Raw genomic sequence first — 21,018 nt, 5'->3', positions numbered from 1 at the left:
CACAGCAATTTGGACCCCAAAGAAGCAAGTTACACTTAAGCACATGAGTAGTCCCACTGGCTCCAACCAAACAAATAGTCCTACCAACTACACAGTTTTTCGAAGTTAAGTGTGACAGCCAGGGCTTATTTTGGTGAACTTCAGCCCACCTCACCATGCCCCTTTATACTGTTCATCTAACTCTTATCTAGATATTTCTCATTAGATCTTCTCAGTTCTAAATAAGAAAGTTCAAAACAATGTAGAAACATTTGCTTAGCTGGCCCTAAACATTTACAGTGGGGTTCCTGGCTCTGGACCGCTATCTTTTTTCCTGGCTCCTGTTTCCTCTTCTTCAACCAGGGTTTTTACCTAAGAAAAAGCTAAGAAGAAAACTTTTTTCCAGTGGGAAGGTTCAGTTACCTTCCTCCTCACTGATCACTCTACAGACTCTGTATACTTCCCAACTAGCCTTGCAGTGAGATGCACATCCCCAATTCTGCAAGCTGCTCCCCTCACCTGGGCAGCTTGTACTAAGCCTCAGATCTTAAAAGATGACCAATTATAGTTTATGGCTGGCAGACATAAACTTGCTGAAAATATGCTCAATTTGGTTTTATCAATGAATCAGACCCATTACAAAGTCATGCGTCATACAGGGAGCTGCTGTGAACATGATTGTATCTTCCAAAATGGGTCAGAACATTGTCCCCACCTAAGTTACGCTTTGAAAACTTAAAATAAACAATAAGCAACAATCATAAGGCATGGCAAATAGATCTTTTAGAAGGGAAAACAGTATCCTGAGACAGTTATACTCATTACCATTTGTTGAGCAGACTCAGTGAAGCCTGGGGATCAGGGTAGTAAGAAAGAGGAAGAAGCTGCAACGTAACTGGGAAGGATGAAGGGTTTCTTAGTATGAAATATTTTACCTAAAGAGTTTGGAGGGGAAAAGAAAAAGTTAAAAACTACATACTTGAGAACTGGAAGGCAAAATAATTCAGCACTGGTAAAATGATCTGCATTTTTCAAGGGACTTCAACCTGGCTTCTGTCTTAATGCAATATGCGCACAAAACTGCACGGAACAGCAGAACATGTCACCACAATGCCATCTTTTGCAAAAACAGCTAAGAGTGCATGAAGAACCGCATTTGCAAAAATACAAAGCTCCGCCACCCCCCAAATAACCCTTTCATTTAGATTTGAATTTATGTGGGCAGACACGAACAAAGGTCTTCCACAGAAGAAGGTGAAGTTAGCGAGGTGCCACCCTTTCTTACAGAAGTCTGAGAGCAAGCAGGTTATACACATTACTATAATGACTGACAATGAAATGGCACAAATGGAATATTAAGGTAATTCACAATATGTGCGTACGAAAACTATCTCCGTATGACTGGTTCTGGCCCTGGCTAGGTTAGCAGTGACCTAAATCTAAACAAACGAGAAAGAAACAACTGACAGTGTGGTTGCAAGACACATAGCTCTGCTGATCTCTTAAGTGTTGTATCTCACACAAATGTTTTACACACTTCTGCTACACAAGGCAGTGGCATGAGGAAGACCATCCCATAACCACATGCATCATTAATGACAGCACATCCTACCCCTAGTCCCTTGTTCAATTATTTTACCACAAGCATGTAACTTATACAATGATGCAAGGAAAGCTTTAACAACCACAACCAACTGTTAGTTAAGACCTACACTGCTTTACTTCTATCCTTGTAATAAAATATTACAACTAGGTAGCTAGAGAACTTATCAAAGAACCAAAAGGGTACAAATCTGATGTCTTAAATTAAGACTTCAAAACACTGATCTACAAGCAGAACAAAAATGCTAAGCATCACCAAATATTAACCACAGGCTTTGTTATTTAAACAAGCTAAACATACATCAACTCAGAAAAAGCATAACAACCATCCTCACCATACTACTTCTAACTGCTGTGGCACTGAAGTTGAGCGTAAGGCCAGGCTCTGTAGTCAACCGTGGCAAGAAAAAGGCAAAGGACTCCTCTTCAGGTTTCTTCTGGTGAATAAAGCGAGCTGATCCTAAAATACTTCTCCTGCTTTATTGGCAAAACCAGAAAGCTTTGTTAATTTTATTTTCTTTTTTCTTTCAAATAAAGAACAACAAAAAAAGATGATTTTCCAGGACCTATAATTCCATCAAGTAATCTTTCCTTGAAAATGTTCTTCACAAAATAAAGCCCATAAAGCTGTAACCTAGTAGCAGAGAGTCAGTGTAACTTATGTGCATCCTTTCAGTCTCCACTCTTCCACCTGCAACACGACTGTGGTTTTCACAGCTCTACCTCCTTATTCTGGAAAGGGGCTGATGTCACTGATGCACCATCTCTACAAGAATTGCTCAGTCACAGTGACTGCCTTCCTCCCCAACGTCCCCAGTATGCAGTATCCATTAGGCCAGGGACCGAAAACCTTAAAAGCTATTCAAAGACCCTGATCCTGAAGACTGCTATGCGACCTGTTGATGAAGGACTCATGCAACTCCACAAATGACCTGGTAAAACATGCTTTGACTGCTTTCATACTGGGTAGCTGTGGTAGGGTTATTATAGTCAGAACATTATTTACATTCTAACGTTCGGGCATCTGAAACGTTTACTTATGGCTGGCAGTGCCTTGAAATGGAAGCTGGCGGTGTCTGGGGTGCTCTGAAACTCCAGGTGCTTTAAGATAACTAACTTAAGTGCAGGAAGGTCAAAAATGTTTGTTCTAATTAAGAACACTTCAGAACAGAAATATTCTTCCTTATAACACTGTACTGGCTTGAATTAAGAACCTCAACAGATTCTGTACAGACCTGCAGGCTTCCCCGTGTCTTATTTTTTGCCATCTTTCATAAAGTTCACTTGCAAGCTCAGAATCCACATCCCAGGCAGAACGGTCCAGAGAGAGACTCCTCTGCCAAAGCAGATTTGCTAAAACGATAACAGATTTTTCATATTTTACAGAGATAACATTTGCTCCTTCCATCAATCTACTTCTGAACACAAGTAATCAGTATCTGCAAAGGGTCCGGACACAAAAATACAAAAGGTTTTCACTTTTCCCCTTCAAAGCAAGCATATGCAAGGGTATATATATTATTGTCCATATCTGATTTGCTTAAAGAAATACATCTGCAAAAACACAGTAATTCTACATGCAGACTAGAGTATTGGTATTGCACAGGCTTTGTATGCTCTAGTAAGCCCTTTTTACTGTTGCTATTTCTAATGGATGCCACTGAAAAGTCATTATGTTATCAGTAGTCTTAAACAGAACTTTCCACTGATGCCAATAAAGGATCAAGATCATATACTATTCTCTACATAGTGGTACAAAATTATAATATCACAGCACAGCAGGCAGCAAAACAAATCCCACAGTTTGGCAGAAATGGCATTTTCATTTTACTTCTCTTTTCAAGGTGCTGATAATTTTCTCAAATTCTTCTTAAGATAAAATTACAAGGCTCTACATCAGCCTAAAGATTGATGCCTTCTAGAAAGTTAGACTCGTATTGGTTTAAGCACTTTCACATAGCAGGAATGAGTTAGAAAAGCAAATTTCTTTTGAAAGAAAACAAAATTGGCTTATTTTGAAAGTACACGTACTTTATTTTAAAATCCTTAGTGTTAAAGGAACCAATCGAGATTGATGATGACTGGAATAATCCAGCTACAAGTTCTTACAAGGTCAGTATTTTCAGGCATGTGCATTAGACTTTTCTACTTAACAAGTACTAGTAACCTAAATTAGAAGGCAGAATACCTGTATGTAAAGATCTGATTGTGTGTAGTATTAGAACGGAAAGAAAGTAAGCAACAAGGACTTACTTGTATCAGCAATCCTTTATATATATATCCTTTATATAGATTTAAAAACAAAATAAAAACCAAACACCTGCTTCTAAGATATGTACCCAAGTGTGCATATGTATCAGTAATTCTTCAAGCCATGTGTTTCCATATGTCACCTCAATTCTCCTTTTTCCATTTGACTGACTACTATTGCCTTCTTCATATCCTCATACGAAAACACATTTTAGTGTGTTTAAACATATAAAGCCTATGGTACCCAACTGCCCACTGAAATTCCTTACTGAGCACAGATTAAAAAAACCCCACTATTCTGAATCAGCTTCCATCAGACTCAACATTCTTCAGGCAGTATCATGTCCATGTAACACCTAACACTGTATTTTGGTAAATACCAGCCAGATACTTAAAACAGCTCCCAGCACTATAGTATCTGGAGTTAGATTCCCAAGTTCCAGAAAGAATGAGACCCCTTCTTTCTGTTTCACATGATACCATGTTAAGGATGCTGTTTTATAAGCCTGATAAATGGTCTTTTGCAGAAATCTATGAAATTATCACTGTAAGAAACAGATAAAGAGAAGGCTTTCAAATTTAACTCTGGCTAAAGGCAGGTCAACATTTGGTCAACATTTGTTTTTTGGTTTTCATCAAAGCCTTCCCAGGATCTGGACCCAGATTATGCACATTTTCCAATCACTTTGAGCTAGTTGACAGTTTTATCATTCTACCTCAACATCTCCAGAGAATGTGCATATGAAGAAAGCAAGGAGCAGTACACAACCAATGAGAACTTATAGGAGAGTCTTATTAAGTTCAAAAAAACGTTGCAAGGCGGAACAATAGCTTAGCACATGCTATGGCATTAGAGGCCTGAAATACTGCAGTGTACTCAGTACAGGTTACTCAAAGCCCTTTATATACCCCCAGAAAAGTGAATGTTTTTAAAAGACATAAAGCTAAGTACTTATATGAACAATCTCAATATCCTCATTACAAGTCCTGCTACATAAAACGAATTTTCTACAGTAAAACTACCGTCAGATGCCTAAAAAAACCCCAAGACGAGCCTACCTGAATCAGACTTTCCCAAGTAACACTGAATATCACAGTGGGCAATAGCTTCAAAATGAAGATCTCCCTGCTGGAAAAACAAACCAACGGACTATATGAGAAAACAACAGGACAAATTCCAGTTTCTCAGTGCATAATTTGGACAAGTCAAAGAAGAGCATTAAGGTTGCCTAGAGAACTGTAATTCCAGCACTGTTTAACTCTGGGGGATTAACTTCTCAAGCTACAGAATGGTTTCACAGAGTGATCTAGTACTGAGTTTTTCTTTCAGGACTAAGGGACAGATTTCTGGCCTAAGAAGGCGGCTGCTGCAGTTTGGTTTGCACTGCATAATAATCAATCATTCAACACAACTGAATAAGATACCTTGGACACAGTCGAATATATCTGCAGAGGTATTTCAAACATTACTCCCACGTTTGTGGCCAAACAAATACTAGAAAGAACATTTGTTACAGCGTCTTTCACACTGAGCTTCAAAGAAAATACATTCCAGCAGCCTGGAGGTAGAGTCAAAGGTTCGGCAAAGTTGAGAATCTAGAAAGAATCAGACGAAAACTGAATTAAAATTGGTACAGTATTTCTGGTGCAAATGGTACCTTGAAAAATGTAAACTTTCTCTTCCTTCGTGTTTTTGCTGTTATTACACACACATATGTGCCCATAACTGATCCATACAGTGCACATATGTAAATCTCCTATCTAAATATACGAAGAGCCAATTAGATGCCTACATCATGTGCGTATTCATAAACCAGATTTGTCTGGTTTGAATCAAGCAATTGCACGAGTAAATTATTGGCTTCGCCTTCTAAACTTCAAAGCTCATCTATGTACTAAAGACTTCCATTACAGCCTATGAAGAAATGCTGAATCCTATAGAGCAAAACAACACATGCAACAATTCTGAGAACAGAGCAATGGTCTATAATTTGATGCATCTGTAGCTGCAACTCAAATGAAAAAACAGTTGCTAATAAAACAATACAAAACCAAGCTGGACAGTGAGTAATGCCGATTGAGACAGTAAGTTCTTCAGGACCTAACAGTTACAGGCATACATATACCTTTATTTTTAACTGATTTCAATCAGCTCTGAGAAAACCGAATTCTTCAAAGAATCTACTTTGTATGTCAAAGGACCATATCCTTAAATCAAGGACAAAACATTGTATGAAGCAGAAATAAAGCTTACCTTTAAAACGTTCTTCGTTTCTCTGGCTATGAAGACTTCATTCAGCTCAACGGTGAAGTCAAAATTGTTTGTAAACCATATGGACCAAAACCCTGAAGTATTATGATGTGGTTCTATATGAAACAATGCTGCAGAAGGATCTATGTCAAAATACCTGTAAGTCAATACAGAAGAAAAATAAATACATCTGCAATTGTCCTTGAGCACACACAAGCAGTCCACACAAGGTAAGATAACTAGTATTCTTGCATAATGAGGCTCTTTTAAGATTTTAAGCAGAAAGAACAGAATTATTTTCTTTGGAATACTTACATATAATATCAGAGTAAAAATTGACAAGAACAATGTAAAAGACGCAGGCAGGTAATCACTCTACTCTCTTGCTATGCTATAGTACATCATTGCCTACTGCTTTGTGATATGGTAGTTTGGATGAAATTGGCATAAGACTGAAGAAAAGAGTTCACATTTTTTCTATAACTATCCTGCTTCTGCGCTGGATTAACAAGTATGGTAGAAATTTTATCACAGGCTCTAAGCAACATTTATACGATATGAGCTGCTAAGGCATATCTTTTTACTGGCTCCTGAAATTCTTCCTGGATAAAAACAGAACTATTGTTTGAAACGTCACAGGTCTTTTTTGGCAAATGACACAGCAACAATAGGAAGAAGCCTCTTCACTGTCGTTGGAATTGTTCAGTGACAAAGCAAGCTAACCTCATCACTTACAGTAGGGTACAATATTCTTCTTAGAGTATCAGTGAACACTAACAAACAAACAAAAATCCACTGTCAACCTACCCTTCCATCACAGGACAGGAAAGACAGGCTTTTAGTGTTGTAGTGCCTTCCAATAGATCATTCTTCTTGTGGTCAGCGTAAGGACTTTCACTGTCACAGGATGCAGCTGGGCAAAGAACAGACATACGGGAGAATACAACACCAGCCAGAACGAAAGCAGATCTGCAATGATTTTCATGTGAGGACTTGGAAAAACACTACAAAGGGGAACATTTGCCGGTCCAATTCTCACACAGGTGAGCAAAGCATCTAATTGCTTATGACCTAATTTTCAGAGGTTCCAAACCTTGCTTTAAGAAGAATTTATAAATGTTACACACTTCCAAAAACACATGCGCAACAAGACTGTGAAGAGCAACCTGACCAATTTTAACCACGTGTCACTGGCACAGCATTCTTACTTATTAATGCACACTGCCTCCTTTTAATAAATGAAAAACTGTTCTGAAAAAAAAGAATCACTTAACATATAGTCCCTTCTTATTATTTGCTCTTTTTCGCTAGGAAAAACAAGTCCCAATGTCATTATGAAAGCAGCCTGTTTCATAAACGTTTAAAGTCTATGCACTGCAGTCTAGTGGTCAGAATAGGAAACAGGCTGGAGTCAGGAATGCTTAAATGTTAATCTTTGCTCTTCCACAAACACGCCTGGTCTCAGGCAAGCCTCTTCAATGATCCTGCCAAGAAATGTCATAGAAAATGACCACCCAAGCACAATAGCCTTTTAGAAAATATATTGGAAACAGAAAAATAACCACAAATTATAAAAGGATGTTGAAAAAGTATATTCAATAATTATGCTTATTGTAAAATCAGCTAATGTTTTAGCAAATGTTTTCTTCCCCTTTTTGAAATACATCTAGCTTAGAGCCTTCGATTGACACAAGAGGAAGCATATATACACAAAAATGGTGGAAACCATTAGCAGACAGAATTCACCCTCCTCCTCCTCAAAAAAAGTCCAGACAAGCTGATTTTGAGATCTTTCAGGGTCTCTTATCTGCTGAAAAAAGCTACCCTTTTATAATCAAGTCCTGTTTAATCATATTATCTGTAAGAATACTTATCCTGTACCTTTACAAGAAACAGAAGCAACTTTTGTAAAGTTAGTAGATGATGAAGATAGCAGTACTGGCTCAAACTCCACAGGTGATGTGTCTTTTTGTGACAACTGCCGTATTTCCTGCATGAAGACAAGATACAATGATCCTTGTAGCAGTACTACCATTACTACTGCAGTTCCTGTATTAGCGTATCTTCTTGTCAAATTTGCAAGCCATTCTGTAAGCCAAAATCTGCCATTTTCTCACATCTTCTAAATCAACCCACGGATTTTTATTCAAGTTAATAGCTCTTAGGTCTAAAAAAAAAAAAATCCATCACTGAACTACCACTCATCATCTAAAAGATTTATTAGACATTTAGGCACATTTTAAGAATATAGAAGCATGACATTTGCCACCAGCAAAATCAATCTGCTATTAGAGAGTCAACCAGTGGGCTAATTAATTCCCCAATCAAATTCAACACCCTAAAATATGACTTCCTGAAGCCCACAATTACCTGTATATGCACAAGGCTGCTCCCAGAATGCATGACATAGACATCTACTGAGGAATCACCTGTCCAAAAGAATAAACACTGCGGTAAGTTCACCGAGGACGGAGGCACTCTTGCTTTGTCAGATACTCGTATGAGAAGCAATCCCAATTTAAATTTAAAAATCTTTCTGTGACCACTATCCTTGTAAAAAGGAGGAACTATTCACGTCTTGAGCTGGTCATTATTTCTTAAAGAAGTAAAAATCCACTCAGCAAGATTTTTGGCCACAACCATGAAGGCAAACATCACCAGGGAATCTTCCTTCATTATCTCCTAAATCCAAGATGGAGCACAACTCCCCACTGTCCTGTGGGCAGGGAGACAGGAGGCATAGCTGAAGAAAAGAAGGATAGCTGATGCTGCCGTAACTTTCTAAGTCTAAGGGCCAACCTATCAATAATAAAATAGTAAAAACTGTTCGACATACCCACACAGCTACGCAAGATCCTGGCTCGCCTGCTTTGAACAGCAAGCATTCTCAGGAGACAACGCAAAGCTGGATTTGGTGCTTTAACACCTTTTGGACTTAAAACAGGAATGGTCCTATCACCTGGTAGGGTAGTAACCTATTGACTAGAGCAACAGGAGATGGGTATAACTCAGCTTTCACCTGCTGATAAGGCAGTATAGCTATATTGGGTAACCACCCTTCATCACTGGCAAAGCTACATTCCCGTCCACAGGACACTACGAAGATGTAGAGGATCTACCAAAAGATAAGCAGCAGGACAGGACCAGAGGTGCCTATTACACCAGGGTAGTCATCACACTTCCATGAAGACAACCTGAGTTCTTGCCCTTGCTTATACTTGAATTACATCAGTAGATGCAGGCTGACATAAAAGGACATTCTCCCAATTCACCAGGCACAGTTTCTAACAATGAGTGTGCTTTCCTCAGCTGCTTGAAAGCAAGACTACATGTGCCAGCTTCCAAAAGAGGGTTTAAGATGTTGATTTTGAGTGAGCAGATGCTCCACACACCCACAGCTGTTTAAAGCACAGACTCCTCTTCAACCTTTCCAGCTGGCTAGTTCCCCTGTGCAGACCTTGCCTACCTGCTGTCCTACTCTAGGTACTAACACACATGCCATACGCCAAGACTAACACAGCACCGAATTCCCTTTTGTCAGATCTTTCTCTCAAGACCACATCTCTCATTTAATTATATAAATGGAAGGCAAGCAAGCATTGCTGTTTGGTAGGGTAAAGCCACCACTAGTACTGATGGAGCAAGACATGGAACTTCCCACCAACAGCAAGTCTGAAGGGCTTATATGACCAACCTCTAACACGGTAAGGACATATAATTGCATTATATTTAATAGAAAACATCCTTAAAAGCATACTCCTAGCACTCTAACCATCAAAATTGTTAACAGCGAGCACCCTTGACACGACAGATGTGAACAATTCTCTACCAACATCAGAATAAATGTACATCCACAACTCAACATAACAAAGCACTGGCATCTCACCAGCAGGGAAACTAGGTTTACAGTGGGTATTTCAGTTTCAGCTCTCTGTAAATATCACATCACAGAACAGGCACGGGGGGAACAGCATATATTGTTTTGTGACTAGATCTTGCACTGAACTTCTCGAAAGACAGTTTTTAACTAGTATGTTAAAAAATACTATTTTAATCTGGATTCTTAAGCAGTTCCTTCTTCTTCAATCAGAAAGTAAAACTGGCAGAAATGTCTAAAAAAAGCTATTCAAACAGACTGCAGAGCTCTATAAATAATTTAAAATCCCCTGGATTTGGAGGATTTGTTCACCCAATAAATGTAGCATAAAGAAACTGCAAGGAGCCCATTATTTTGCCTGTGGAATTCTAGCTTACAAGAACAAATGATGCACATATCTGTATAACCTCATTACCCTACTTTCCACAACGGCCACTGTCCCCAGTACTGTACAAACCATTTTGCCTTCATAGTCCTATTATGGTTAATTTAATTAATGGGAAACCAGAAATGCAGTTGTAGAAATCGAAGGATAATGACATCTTTCCATACTAGTTAAGCAGATGCATAAGCATGGGGGACTAAAGAATTAAACAGCTGTAGTTTACAACTTTACAATTATTACCTTTATAAAGAGGACTGCACTTACAGTAACTCTGCCCTAAACGAAGTGGCAGACAAGTGTTTAACTGAATTGATTTGTTTTCCCTTACTTGCAAAATTTAGCTGTCACTGAATTTTATTCAATTTAGCACATTAAATTACAATTTATGTATAAAACCAAGTTCTATTACAAATAACAGTCATATTTAGGACTTACCCGAGGTCTTCGTTTTTTCCATTGCTACATAAACTACAAAAAGATTCTCCAGTAAGTATTGTCTGTGCTCCACAAAATCTTGTTGGGCATTTTCCATTCTTACTGTTAAGCTCATTTCTAGCAGCATTGGGTCATCGGACATAAAACAGCAACTCTGAAGTGAGACAAGGGGATATGGGGGTGGTGTGTGCAGTGGGGAATGGAAAAAATTCATTACAGTAAGGTATCTTGAGAAGTTAATCAAAAGTATTATCTTATAAGGTTTCCAGCACCAAAGCACTGGCAAAACAGCAGTAATTAGGACCTCTGCTAAAATCTCAGCAGAAACCAAAGACAGTGCAGGTACAGACAGCACAGCAAAAACAAAGACCAAAAACAACTAAAAAGGACACTGAACCTTGAAAGAATGCAAATTTACTGTCTTAGTCAGTCTCACCTCAGGGACTGCAAAACAGTTTCCTTTGTTAAATCCTCTGCCTTCAATAAAATGTGCCATAAACAGACTGATGCATGTGTCTTAATGGTAGGAAGACAGTTCATGTTCACTGGTCTGTTTATAGTTAATTTTTCCAAATCCTGTGTTTTTTTGTCTCCATTTCTCACTGAAGTAATTTTAAAAAAACAAACATACATGTACAATTCTTAATAGAAAACACTGTCGTCTGGCTAGAATACTTCAGATAAATACAAATAGGATCTTATTTCCTTCTCTAAGTACTGGCTGCTGTTAAGAGAGCTGAGTCTTAGCAACTACAAAGACACAGACACCATTTCACAAAAAATAAAAGCCAACAAAGCAAAACAATACTAGACAATCAACAATAAGTAACATAAAATTGTCCTGCATCACACCATGAAGGTCACTAAACTCAGGCTCTGATGCCCTACCAAGAGGACTAATTTGCTCAGGAGGAGGAGGAGGAGGAGGAGGAGGAGAAAACCTCCACCCCGGGCACGTGAAATGCTCTCATGAAGCAGCAGCAAAACACCTTCAGCTAATCTAAAGTGCTGCAAGGAGGTACAGGAGAGGGGGGGGAAAGGGTGCCAGTTCACCACTCACACAGCATCAAAGAAACCCTCAGTGCTTGCGATGGCTGCCAGGAGCAGGAGAGGAGGCTGCTGTGGAGACTGGAGCACAGGGATGGTGTGCCCTTGGGAAGCTCGCACCAGAGTGAGAAGCAGCGCTATGTGCAATCCCAAACGTTCAGGTGCATCTCAAGCCTAGCCTTATTCACCAATGCAACGCAAGAAGCAAACAGGGGAGTAAACCAGCACAGGATCACTGCGATGTGCAACACAGAGAAAAGCAGCTATGGAGTCTGGGCTTGGTCACACTGGTGGAAGAAAGGTGCCGCAGACCACAGCGCGGGCTGTGTATCTGATCCAACAAAATCCCCCGCTGAGGACCATCACAGCTGTGAAACAATACCCATTTACTGTGTAAGGACGTTTAAGGAGAGAGGGGAAGAGGCGGTTCGGATGGCACTGCCCAGGAGGAGGAGGGGACCTACTGCCCTGAATGCTCGGAGCTTTTGGAGGGGGCTTTTCTGCTAACAAGCGCACCCCTCCTCAGCTCTGCCCGACACCAAGGCCACCTTCAAAGCCTCCTCAACACACAGCCCAGACTTCAGCCGCTCAGCTCCTCGATCTCTTGTCACCGTGAACCAGAAACTTGTGAAATGCTTCTGGAGAAAGAAAATTACTATAATCTAATCACTTTTGTACTCCATGTAAGTGATACAACACCTACACGTTAAAACGCTTAGCCTGGAGTTATTTTGGGTTTGGATTTTCGGGGTGGGGGGGAGGGTGGCTGCATGTCTTTTTCCATCTCCCCCTCTCCTAAAGGTTATAATGTGATGCGTGTGACATTTAGTTTTTATACCATGGGGTACGGTTTTATGAAAGCATAGCTAAAAGCACAATTCCACTTTAAACTGAGACATTGGAAATTGCACTGCTGCTAAAACTTCTAGAGCTCTGAAAAGTGCCCCTCTAAACTTTGATTAAAATAAGACAACTTAAATAGATATAAAATTATAATAAAACATACCTTAACTTGCTGATATGCATCATCAGGTAAACTGCATTCAAGGTGAACACGTAAGAGACTGGCATTCATAGTTTCTGCCTGTAAGAAAGAAAAGTGAAGAAAACATCAAGCACATTGCTTCAAAAGATGTTATCATATAAATCCGATTCACACACCACAATTTATAAAGATAATAGGACGTTTGTGCATATGCGTGACACAGCAATGTAAGGAAATCTTTTAAAATAAATACAGTTACTCTGTACAGTAGGCCAGCAATCAATCTCCAATTCTTAGGAACTCCATCAGTATCTACTTATCAAACTATTATTATACATGATTATTAAATATTTATACAGCACCAACATGAGCAACCCTTATAAACTTCCCTATGTCAATAAACTGTATTCAACAGAGCCTTTTTTGTATAATATAAAAGCTTCTTTCCTCGTTTTCCATATATTTTCTTTGCTGAGTGGATACTGAAATACAGTTGCTACGCCAAGAACTTAATGCTACTGGGACATGGTCTGATACATAGGCTTCATGCCAAAATGGACAGACAGAAAATACTTGTTTTGCCTTTTTATTGATCGGAAAGGGAAAAGAAAAGACGACATTGATTGTGCCAGCTTGTAAAGCACTCATAAACCTAAGGGGGCAACAGTGCCGACAAAGCCAAGCATAGTTCACGAAAACTATCTGGTACTCTGGACTGCCAAATTACTTGCACAAACTGCTCAGCCAGTATATCGTGATTCTAAATGAAAAAAAAAAAAAAATCAGAATGACAGACCTGTCACACTCAGTGCCTTAATTACAGCAAAATTACCTGGTGATTTCGAGCCTGATGTGGACCCACACACACAGAGTTTCTCTTGCGATACTGAACTAAATTTGAGTGGGGTATCTGCAGGTTCAAGTTTCTGAAGGTGTTGATGCAACTGACTTTAAAGAATTTCAATAATTTGATGCTGAAAAGCGAAACTGTGAAGAAAAGTTTTTAAAGTATCCAACACCCTATTTTGTATCTCCCTGGGACAGGCAGAAGGGGGCAGGGCGCATCTGAGCTGTGAGCAGATTTACCACACGCGTGGCATTTCATGGGGTCCAGTTTTATAAAAGCATAGCCAAAAGGAAGCCAACATACATTCTGCATTCCCGATTCAGCCAGATTTCATACCAAAATGACTGAGGCTTCACACAAGAGGGCGATGTAGCCTCTGCAAAGGTGGTTAGCGGCCACCCAAACCCTGTCCCCAGCGCAGCTCTCCGGGGAACAGGAACCCCTGCCACCCCCTTTCTTTTTTACAAACACTTTTGTCCTCATCAAATTTTGAGAGCAGAAAAAACCCCGATTTGATTCCAAAACATGCACCACTTACTAAAACCTCTCATGGCCATGACTGCTAGTGGAGTTTTAACAAGGCAGTAAAATTATGTAAAGAGCAACTCTGGGGGTCGCTTTTCTGGTCAGATAAACCTCGGTACTTAGACTTCCCTTCTCAGTGGTTCTTGAGAGAACACTACCGCTTTCATGGTCCTAAATAAGGAGTTGTTAGCCCTTATTCAATGCCATTGTAGTCTAAAGTAGTTTAAGACCCCACACCCCTATTTAAAAAGAAAAAAAAAAAAAAAACAAATCAGCTAAATCATATTTTTCCAACTTTTTTTTTTTAACTCCCTGACCTGGCATAGGTCTACATGGGAAACTGCTGTCACATTAAAATTGAAGCTGCTAACGTAACACGCACAGAGGGGAAAAAACGTTATTAGGGTGTATTTGATGTTGATCTCTTTCCTATGGGAATTTTTTATTTGTCTTTGTAAATCTTTCTTCAGAAAAGGAAAAGGCTTTTCATTTATCTAAGGCAGACAATAGATGCGTAACTGTCATGCCTACTGTCTTACAACACTGGTAGGACAGCTGCGTTAACCATAAAGAGAAGATAAAGCATCTGAGAAGAAAACACTGTCAGAAGCAGTTTCCAAGAAGACAAACCCAGGAGCACGTCCACATCTCCCAGTGGTGCAAGTGCTCTGTTTATGCTGTAAATATCACTGCCTTTGAATCAGAGCAGAGAGCAGCGTATGCTTGCACCAGAAGTGAACTGAAAATGAGAGGCACGGCACAAAGGGAAAAGCTAGAAAGAGCGCTGGAAAGCAGTACAACCACTGCCACTTCATTACTTGGTGCCTCTATTTTGTATTAGGTACGCATGCATACATACCTGCACGTACACACGCACTCAGCACCCACAAATCCTATATGAACTGAATAAAGTCGTCTGATAGAAGCCACACGAATGAAATTCTTACTAGTTTTGGTAAGTTCTTACATTTAAATTTTAAAGAAACAGAAGCCTCTTTCAAAAAAAAACCTAAAAACCTGAACCATCTGATCTGCAAGGAGTCCCGCTCTCCTGGCAGAGGTCTAGGATTCTTGCTGGGGGACAGTAGGCAATTTCTTAGGAAATAATTCTTCCATCAAAGAGAGACAGAGCATCAACAGGATGGCTGGCACAAGCCAGATCAACAGCCAGCAAGCAACCACAGACCTGAGGTCACTTTTAGGGGAAGAATTCCTTATTCTGCCTTAGTTGCCCCGTCAATCAGACATGGCTCTGGACAAGATTTTCACGAGATATTCTTGCATCATCATCAGGACTGCAGAGTTCAAACCACTTCCTGGAGTTTGGCCACAGTATAATTAAAAAAGAACAAACATTGAACAAATCTCCATTGTATGTTTAATAGTTATGTATCCTTAAGTTTGCACATGTATAGTCACTCAAACCTCACAGACGTCTCTTCCTTCCACAGCTTCTGAGCCTAAAATATAAACTGCACAAAACAGAATCATACCAATTTTTATGGGGTCTGGATCAGAACATCAGCAGGGTGAATTGAAGGAGGCACTTCCAGAGAGGACAGCTATCTGTATAGCAACATTTTGCTAAAAGGAACCCAAACTTGAGCCATAAGCTCCTCTTCAGTATTCAGATCTTGTCTGCCACCTTCAACAGCCGAGGAGCCCGCCTCACTGCTGCAGCATTTCTGTCCAAATCAGTAACATTCAGTGCATTGAAGAGTAATTCCTCAATTATAGCCCAGCACAGAAAAATTACACCGAGAGCTAGGAGAAGTGAGTCAACACTCTCTCACAACTCACGTCCTGCGACAAGACAGCTGCCAGGTGGTACCATGCTGCACTGCCAAACATGACCTCAAGCTTGTACTCTAGAGAAATAATGCATAGGAAAATGTTCCTCACTATACAGAGAGAAAAATGTCCAACGCTCCCCAAAACTTCTCTACTCAGGAATTCAGACACAACCGCAAAGCAGCAAACTTCCATCCAAACTTCAGACGCTACCTGACAACAACCCATCGAGCTAGATGTAAAGATGCAGAGAGACATGTCATGAACAACATCCAAAAAACCTTTTCTCAGTTCTACCCCTAGCACTCCAAATTACAAAACCTGAAGACTTTTGGTTCCTTTGCAAGTGTCTGTGTACGCCCACAAGCAAGCACACCTATGTGATTACAGGAAACAGACTGGTACAGAGGAAAAGAAAGGAAGAGAAGGAAATTGTGCATCATCCTCAGGTAGAGGTAAGATTGACCTAACATATATGTAGCAGACTGAAAAATACGATCTGAGCTGAGAATTTTTCACAGGTAGAACAGAAGAAGACATCATGAAGGCAATCAACGCAGCTTACATTTAGATAAAAGACTAAATTCTGTTACGTGCTAAGATATTCTAAATATGTTTTTGAAAAAACTAAATCTGTGTACAACACAGAAGGAAATTTGAAAGATCAATTTTTCCAGTTAGTTATTCACTTGAAGGTTCTGTATGGCCTGAAAGACTATGAAAATACCTGCAACTGCAACCAAATGACAGAAATCATTAAAGCTTCATTCAATTTAAAGAGTTATGCCTCATAAATCTACCTTGCTGTGTTCTCCACAGCTCCTGGCTTTAGTCAAGCTGAGGTAAGCAAAGCTGGTATCTTCAGCACTGACAAGGGCAGGAGGGGATACTCCAGCCTGACTCCCAGCTCTTGTTCTCATCCACGCAGCATGCCATGCTTTTTAACTGTGGCTAAGTTGGCGCAGTCCTGCTGTGAACTGGCATGGGGAATGGTTCTGAAGTAAAAAACAGAACAAACCAAAACAGCCCGCCCCCCCCCAACTTTATAGTACAAAGTTTATTTTTTTTAGGACAGATCAATTCTCCAGTTTAGTTCACAGCATGGCCTCATGAATGGTTTTGTTGGCACAACTGAGAGGACAGCACGCCACAGGAGCATGAAGGAGAACAAGTGAGAATAGTTTAAATGCCAAAGACTGTCTCACAAAACCAGAACACCACCTAATCACAGTAGCCTTGTATCTTGCGATCTCTCTCCTGCAGTCGCTGGTACTTGGACTTTTTGTTAACGTTCCTTGCGTCCCAACAACCTGAGGACAAAAACCTTTTATGTCTAAGAAGATTTATGTTTCATCTCCATTTGAAATGTATACTGTACCAGTGTGTGTGACGCCTGGATGTTTTGAACATGTGGAAGCAGTAAGTAGGCGTTTGCTAGCTGCACTTTAGGTTCTTCTGGAGAAGACATCAGAGTTCCCGTTCCAAAAACCTGGTGTTAAAAAAAAGTCATTACATCAACATCTAGTAATTCAGTTATCACGGTAATATACAAAACTATTTTGCTAATAATAATCTTTCCAAGAAACAGATTGGTTTTTCACATTAGATTCTTTTAGAAAGACAATTTATAGCTACAAAATTCCAATGTGGAAAGTAACTATACACATAAATGGCACTTTAGCATCTTTACTCATTCAGGCACTATTACAAAAACAAAACAAAATACTCACCAGCAGAGCATCAGGTTAGCTCAAAAAGAAAGTATCTAAACTCTCTTACTATTCTTCAGGCAATTACAATACACATATCACCATTCGGCAGTGCAGTAATTTCTGGAAAAACTTTGTTACTAGTCCAATTGCATACTGAATTCAATGGCTTTGCCTTAAAAATTGAGTGAAATAATTTTTGATCATTTTGGTTTTTAAAGCCTGCAGTTTTCAGAGCACTGTAAGATTTGCAAATTGAATGTTTTTGCTGTATTCATATTCCCCTCCACCAAGATTAGTTTATGACAATGGGATGCAAGATAATGGGGGGGGGAAGCAAATCATTAGAGGTTAAAAACAATGCCTTGGGGTTTTTCACTTGTATGCAAAGATTTATTATTTTTTTAATAGGAAAAAAACACATGTTTTTAATTAAGAGGATAATACAATGCATTCTATGTTCACTGAAGATCTCTGACTACAGATAGAAAATATCAGATCAAAGGGGATATGCTTGCTTTTTTTTTTTTTAATGGAGGCATTTACAAAGTACATTTTACTATAACGATACCTCTTTTCCATTTGGGTGAGTATTCTGCACATACTCTTGCATAAATGCATTAGAAACATCAAACACGTTTCAAGGCTTTTGGGCTCTCAAGAGCACTATAACTGTGCATCAACCACTCAAGTTATGCCCGATTTTGAAACTCTTAAACATAATGCAAGCTGAAATCATGGGCAGCTACTTCTTCTGTTTTAGGTGGCTGGTGAAATTGTCCATGAAAACCAGTCCGTTACTGATTTTAGCAGCAGTCCAACAGGAGACAAACTGGGTTTTTTGGTGGCACTGACAACTGCTTCTGCACAACTTGCTGATCAAAGGCCTTGGCTGAGCTGACTGGGCAATAAATCAAGGGGTCGGGAGTGAGTGCAAGGAGAGGAGAGGTGTCAAAAAGAAAAGGTCAGTCACTCTATAATGCACTCTTCCCTCATCCTTGATGAAAAGTTCCTGCCAAATGTGGCATTACCTCTAATAAATATTATATAAATGCAACACTTGTATTAAAACTCATGTATTTCAATTGAACTTACCTATGCTTCAATTTAAGGAACTTTATTTTCCAGCACAGTATCACAGTATGAGAATGGAATAGCTGGATGGTTGATTAAATCTGGCATTGTTTTTAAATCACTGAATTCAGAGTTAGATTTTTCTTTAACAAATTAATAAAAGCAAAGATTTTGGAGTATATAGTGTCCTTCATAAAAATACAAAAAGCTTAACACTTGCTTGAATTCACTAGTTAATCAGTCAATAGATGGCTTTAATGCACAACCGTTACCTCGACTTCCATGTTTTAAGGGCCTAAACCTCTCACCCTGTGCTACATCCCCAATGTGTTTACATAAAATCCTGCAGAGTAGCTGAAAACCACCTGAAATATTTCCTAAATACGTTTTTTATGACAAATGCATTCCAGCACAGTGCAGTCTAGACTGCAGTATTACATGAAACCAACTAGTAGTGACAGGACCATTGTCTCGTAAGTACACATATACAAATACACTTAGTTTTACTACTGCAAGCAGCCCCACTAGCAGTAGTAATTTTAACCATATACCTGTATGAGGGATCATGAGACTATTAAGATCTGGTAAAAGGGATGAATTATAAACATGACCCCACCTGATTTGTATCAGGAATTCAATGAACTTTGAAAGTCTTGGAAGTTCAAAATGTATGAAAATCACTTTTTAACACACAAGTAAATCCAAACCTCAAGCTAAAAAGAAGAGTAGTTACCTGATATGAAAGTACTCCATGACATGAGGTATTTATAAATAATGAGCTTTCAATACTGCCTTCTTCTGTTGGCAGGAAGAGTACTCTGAAAGAAATTTTTCCCATCGCTGGAATCACCTGTAGAGACCACAAAGAATCTTGCTTGCTCGGTGCCGGTGGTCACAACACCCACTATTCAGTCGCACGGCCCCACAGACATTTCCACGTGTACACCCCTATCTGTAGATCCCATTAAGCACAACCTCAGCCCTGAGAAGTTTCATCTGTCCACAACTCTCGACTTTTACTACAGAGAAGAACTGAGATCATAGAATCATAGAATCGTTTAGGTTGGAAAAGACCTTTAAGATCATCCAGTCCAACCATTAACCTACACTATCATGCAGCAACTCGCTGTATGATGGCTGGAGTTTCTCAGCTAGCTCGGGCCTCGTCAGTCAAGACTTCCTTTTGCACAAGAAGTTAATCATGCAGCACCGACAGCCTCTGCGTGCACAAAAACACTCCCCTGCATATAGATACCTATTACAAAGTGAATTAATCCCCTTTGTGATATGTAGTCAAATGAGTCAAAGCTGAACTTGGGCAACACAATTAGTAACCAAATAGGTCTAACTGAAAGAACAATGACGTTTATGTCTGCACAGTAATACCCATTCAACCATAGTAAAAACGCAGATCAGATGAAAGCATAATAAAAACCCTTTGCACATCAGCGGAGGATAAAATCTGGGCTTCACCTAACTGAGATCACAGCAATTCAGTCTTAACATGCATTATATTGTTATACATAGTTAAAAAAATTCAGAGTTAAAATAACGGTCTTAGATCATAAGGCAATTATGCTCATAATTGCAATACAAAATGCATAAAACATTTCACTCCAGTTTTTTTTGAGCAATATGCAAGACCATTCAAAAGACTGAAAATTCAAGGCTGTAAAACACCCACATGCCTGTGGATTACTACATAATGCTGCATAGAGCAGAATGAGATTTAAACAGCCTCTTTAACACTCAAAAATTCTTCTCTTTCTCTGTTACTGTAAAACACATTTCCTACTGTAGGTTTTGGATGTCTTCTCCCTTACCAGTCTAAGTAGAAGTCCGCAAAAAAAAAATGCTAGCAAAACAGAAAAAAAATTTGGAGGTCCTACAAAAAAGCACGAAGAGAAAACACAGAATGAAAAGCTGAGGCCAAAGGAAGCATGAAGGCTTGGCACTCTGCCATTACATAGTTTCCAAAAGTACATCAACACTCACCCGGCTATGAGCAGGAGACACATGAAACTGTCTAGTAGCTGTAAACACAGAATTCACTACAACTTCTCTATCTCTACTAGGGTTGTAGGCATGCAGCATTTTAGCTCTGGGTAATCCCAGTAATCTAAAGGGGGGGAGAAAAGAGAAAGAAATTATTCACTTCATAAACACAGGCAACGCACAAAAAAACAACAAACACAAATCATGCTAAAACATGTTGATAAGCAACTATTTCCTAGTTGTAACTATCCTTTGGAAACATGCCA

The 21,018-nt window shown here is 39.4% G+C and overlaps 1 protein-coding gene across 9 annotated transcripts in view; it reads right to left on the bottom strand.

The window, feature by feature from the left end:
- Positions 1-21,018, bottom strand: part of TMEM131L (transmembrane 131 like) — an 81,373-nt gene that overhangs the window by 23,519 nt on the left and 36,836 nt on the right. For 3 of the 9 annotated variants that reach the window (XM_075708656.1, XM_075708659.1, XM_075708661.1), the window contains 14 exons: positions 20,753-20,876; positions 19,491-19,607; positions 17,353-17,463; positions 12,833-12,910; positions 10,780-10,933; positions 8,453-8,511; positions 7,964-8,072; positions 6,890-6,995; positions 6,086-6,239; positions 5,257-5,427; positions 4,891-4,960; positions 2,817-2,934; positions 1,917-2,058; positions 805-914 (listed from right to left, as the gene is read on the bottom strand). In XM_075708656.1, coding sequence (XP_075564771.1) covers positions 805-914; positions 1,917-2,058; positions 2,817-2,934; positions 4,891-4,960; positions 5,257-5,427; positions 6,086-6,239; positions 6,890-6,995; positions 7,964-8,072; positions 8,453-8,511; positions 10,780-10,933; positions 12,833-12,910; positions 17,353-17,463; positions 19,491-19,607; positions 20,753-20,876 — 1,623 coding nt within the window. The other 6 variants (XM_075708657.1, XM_075708660.1, XM_075708658.1 and 3 more) reach the window with 5 other exon arrangements.

This window comes from Pelecanus crispus, chromosome 4 (genome assembly GCF_030463565.1).
Source record: "Pelecanus crispus isolate bPelCri1 chromosome 4, bPelCri1.pri, whole genome shotgun sequence".
Classification (NCBI taxonomy): Eukaryota; Metazoa; Chordata; class Aves; order Pelecaniformes; family Pelecanidae; genus Pelecanus; species Pelecanus crispus.
The sequence above is the reverse complement of the archived record's forward strand: the minus strand, read 5'-3'. Positions and strand labels throughout refer to the sequence as shown.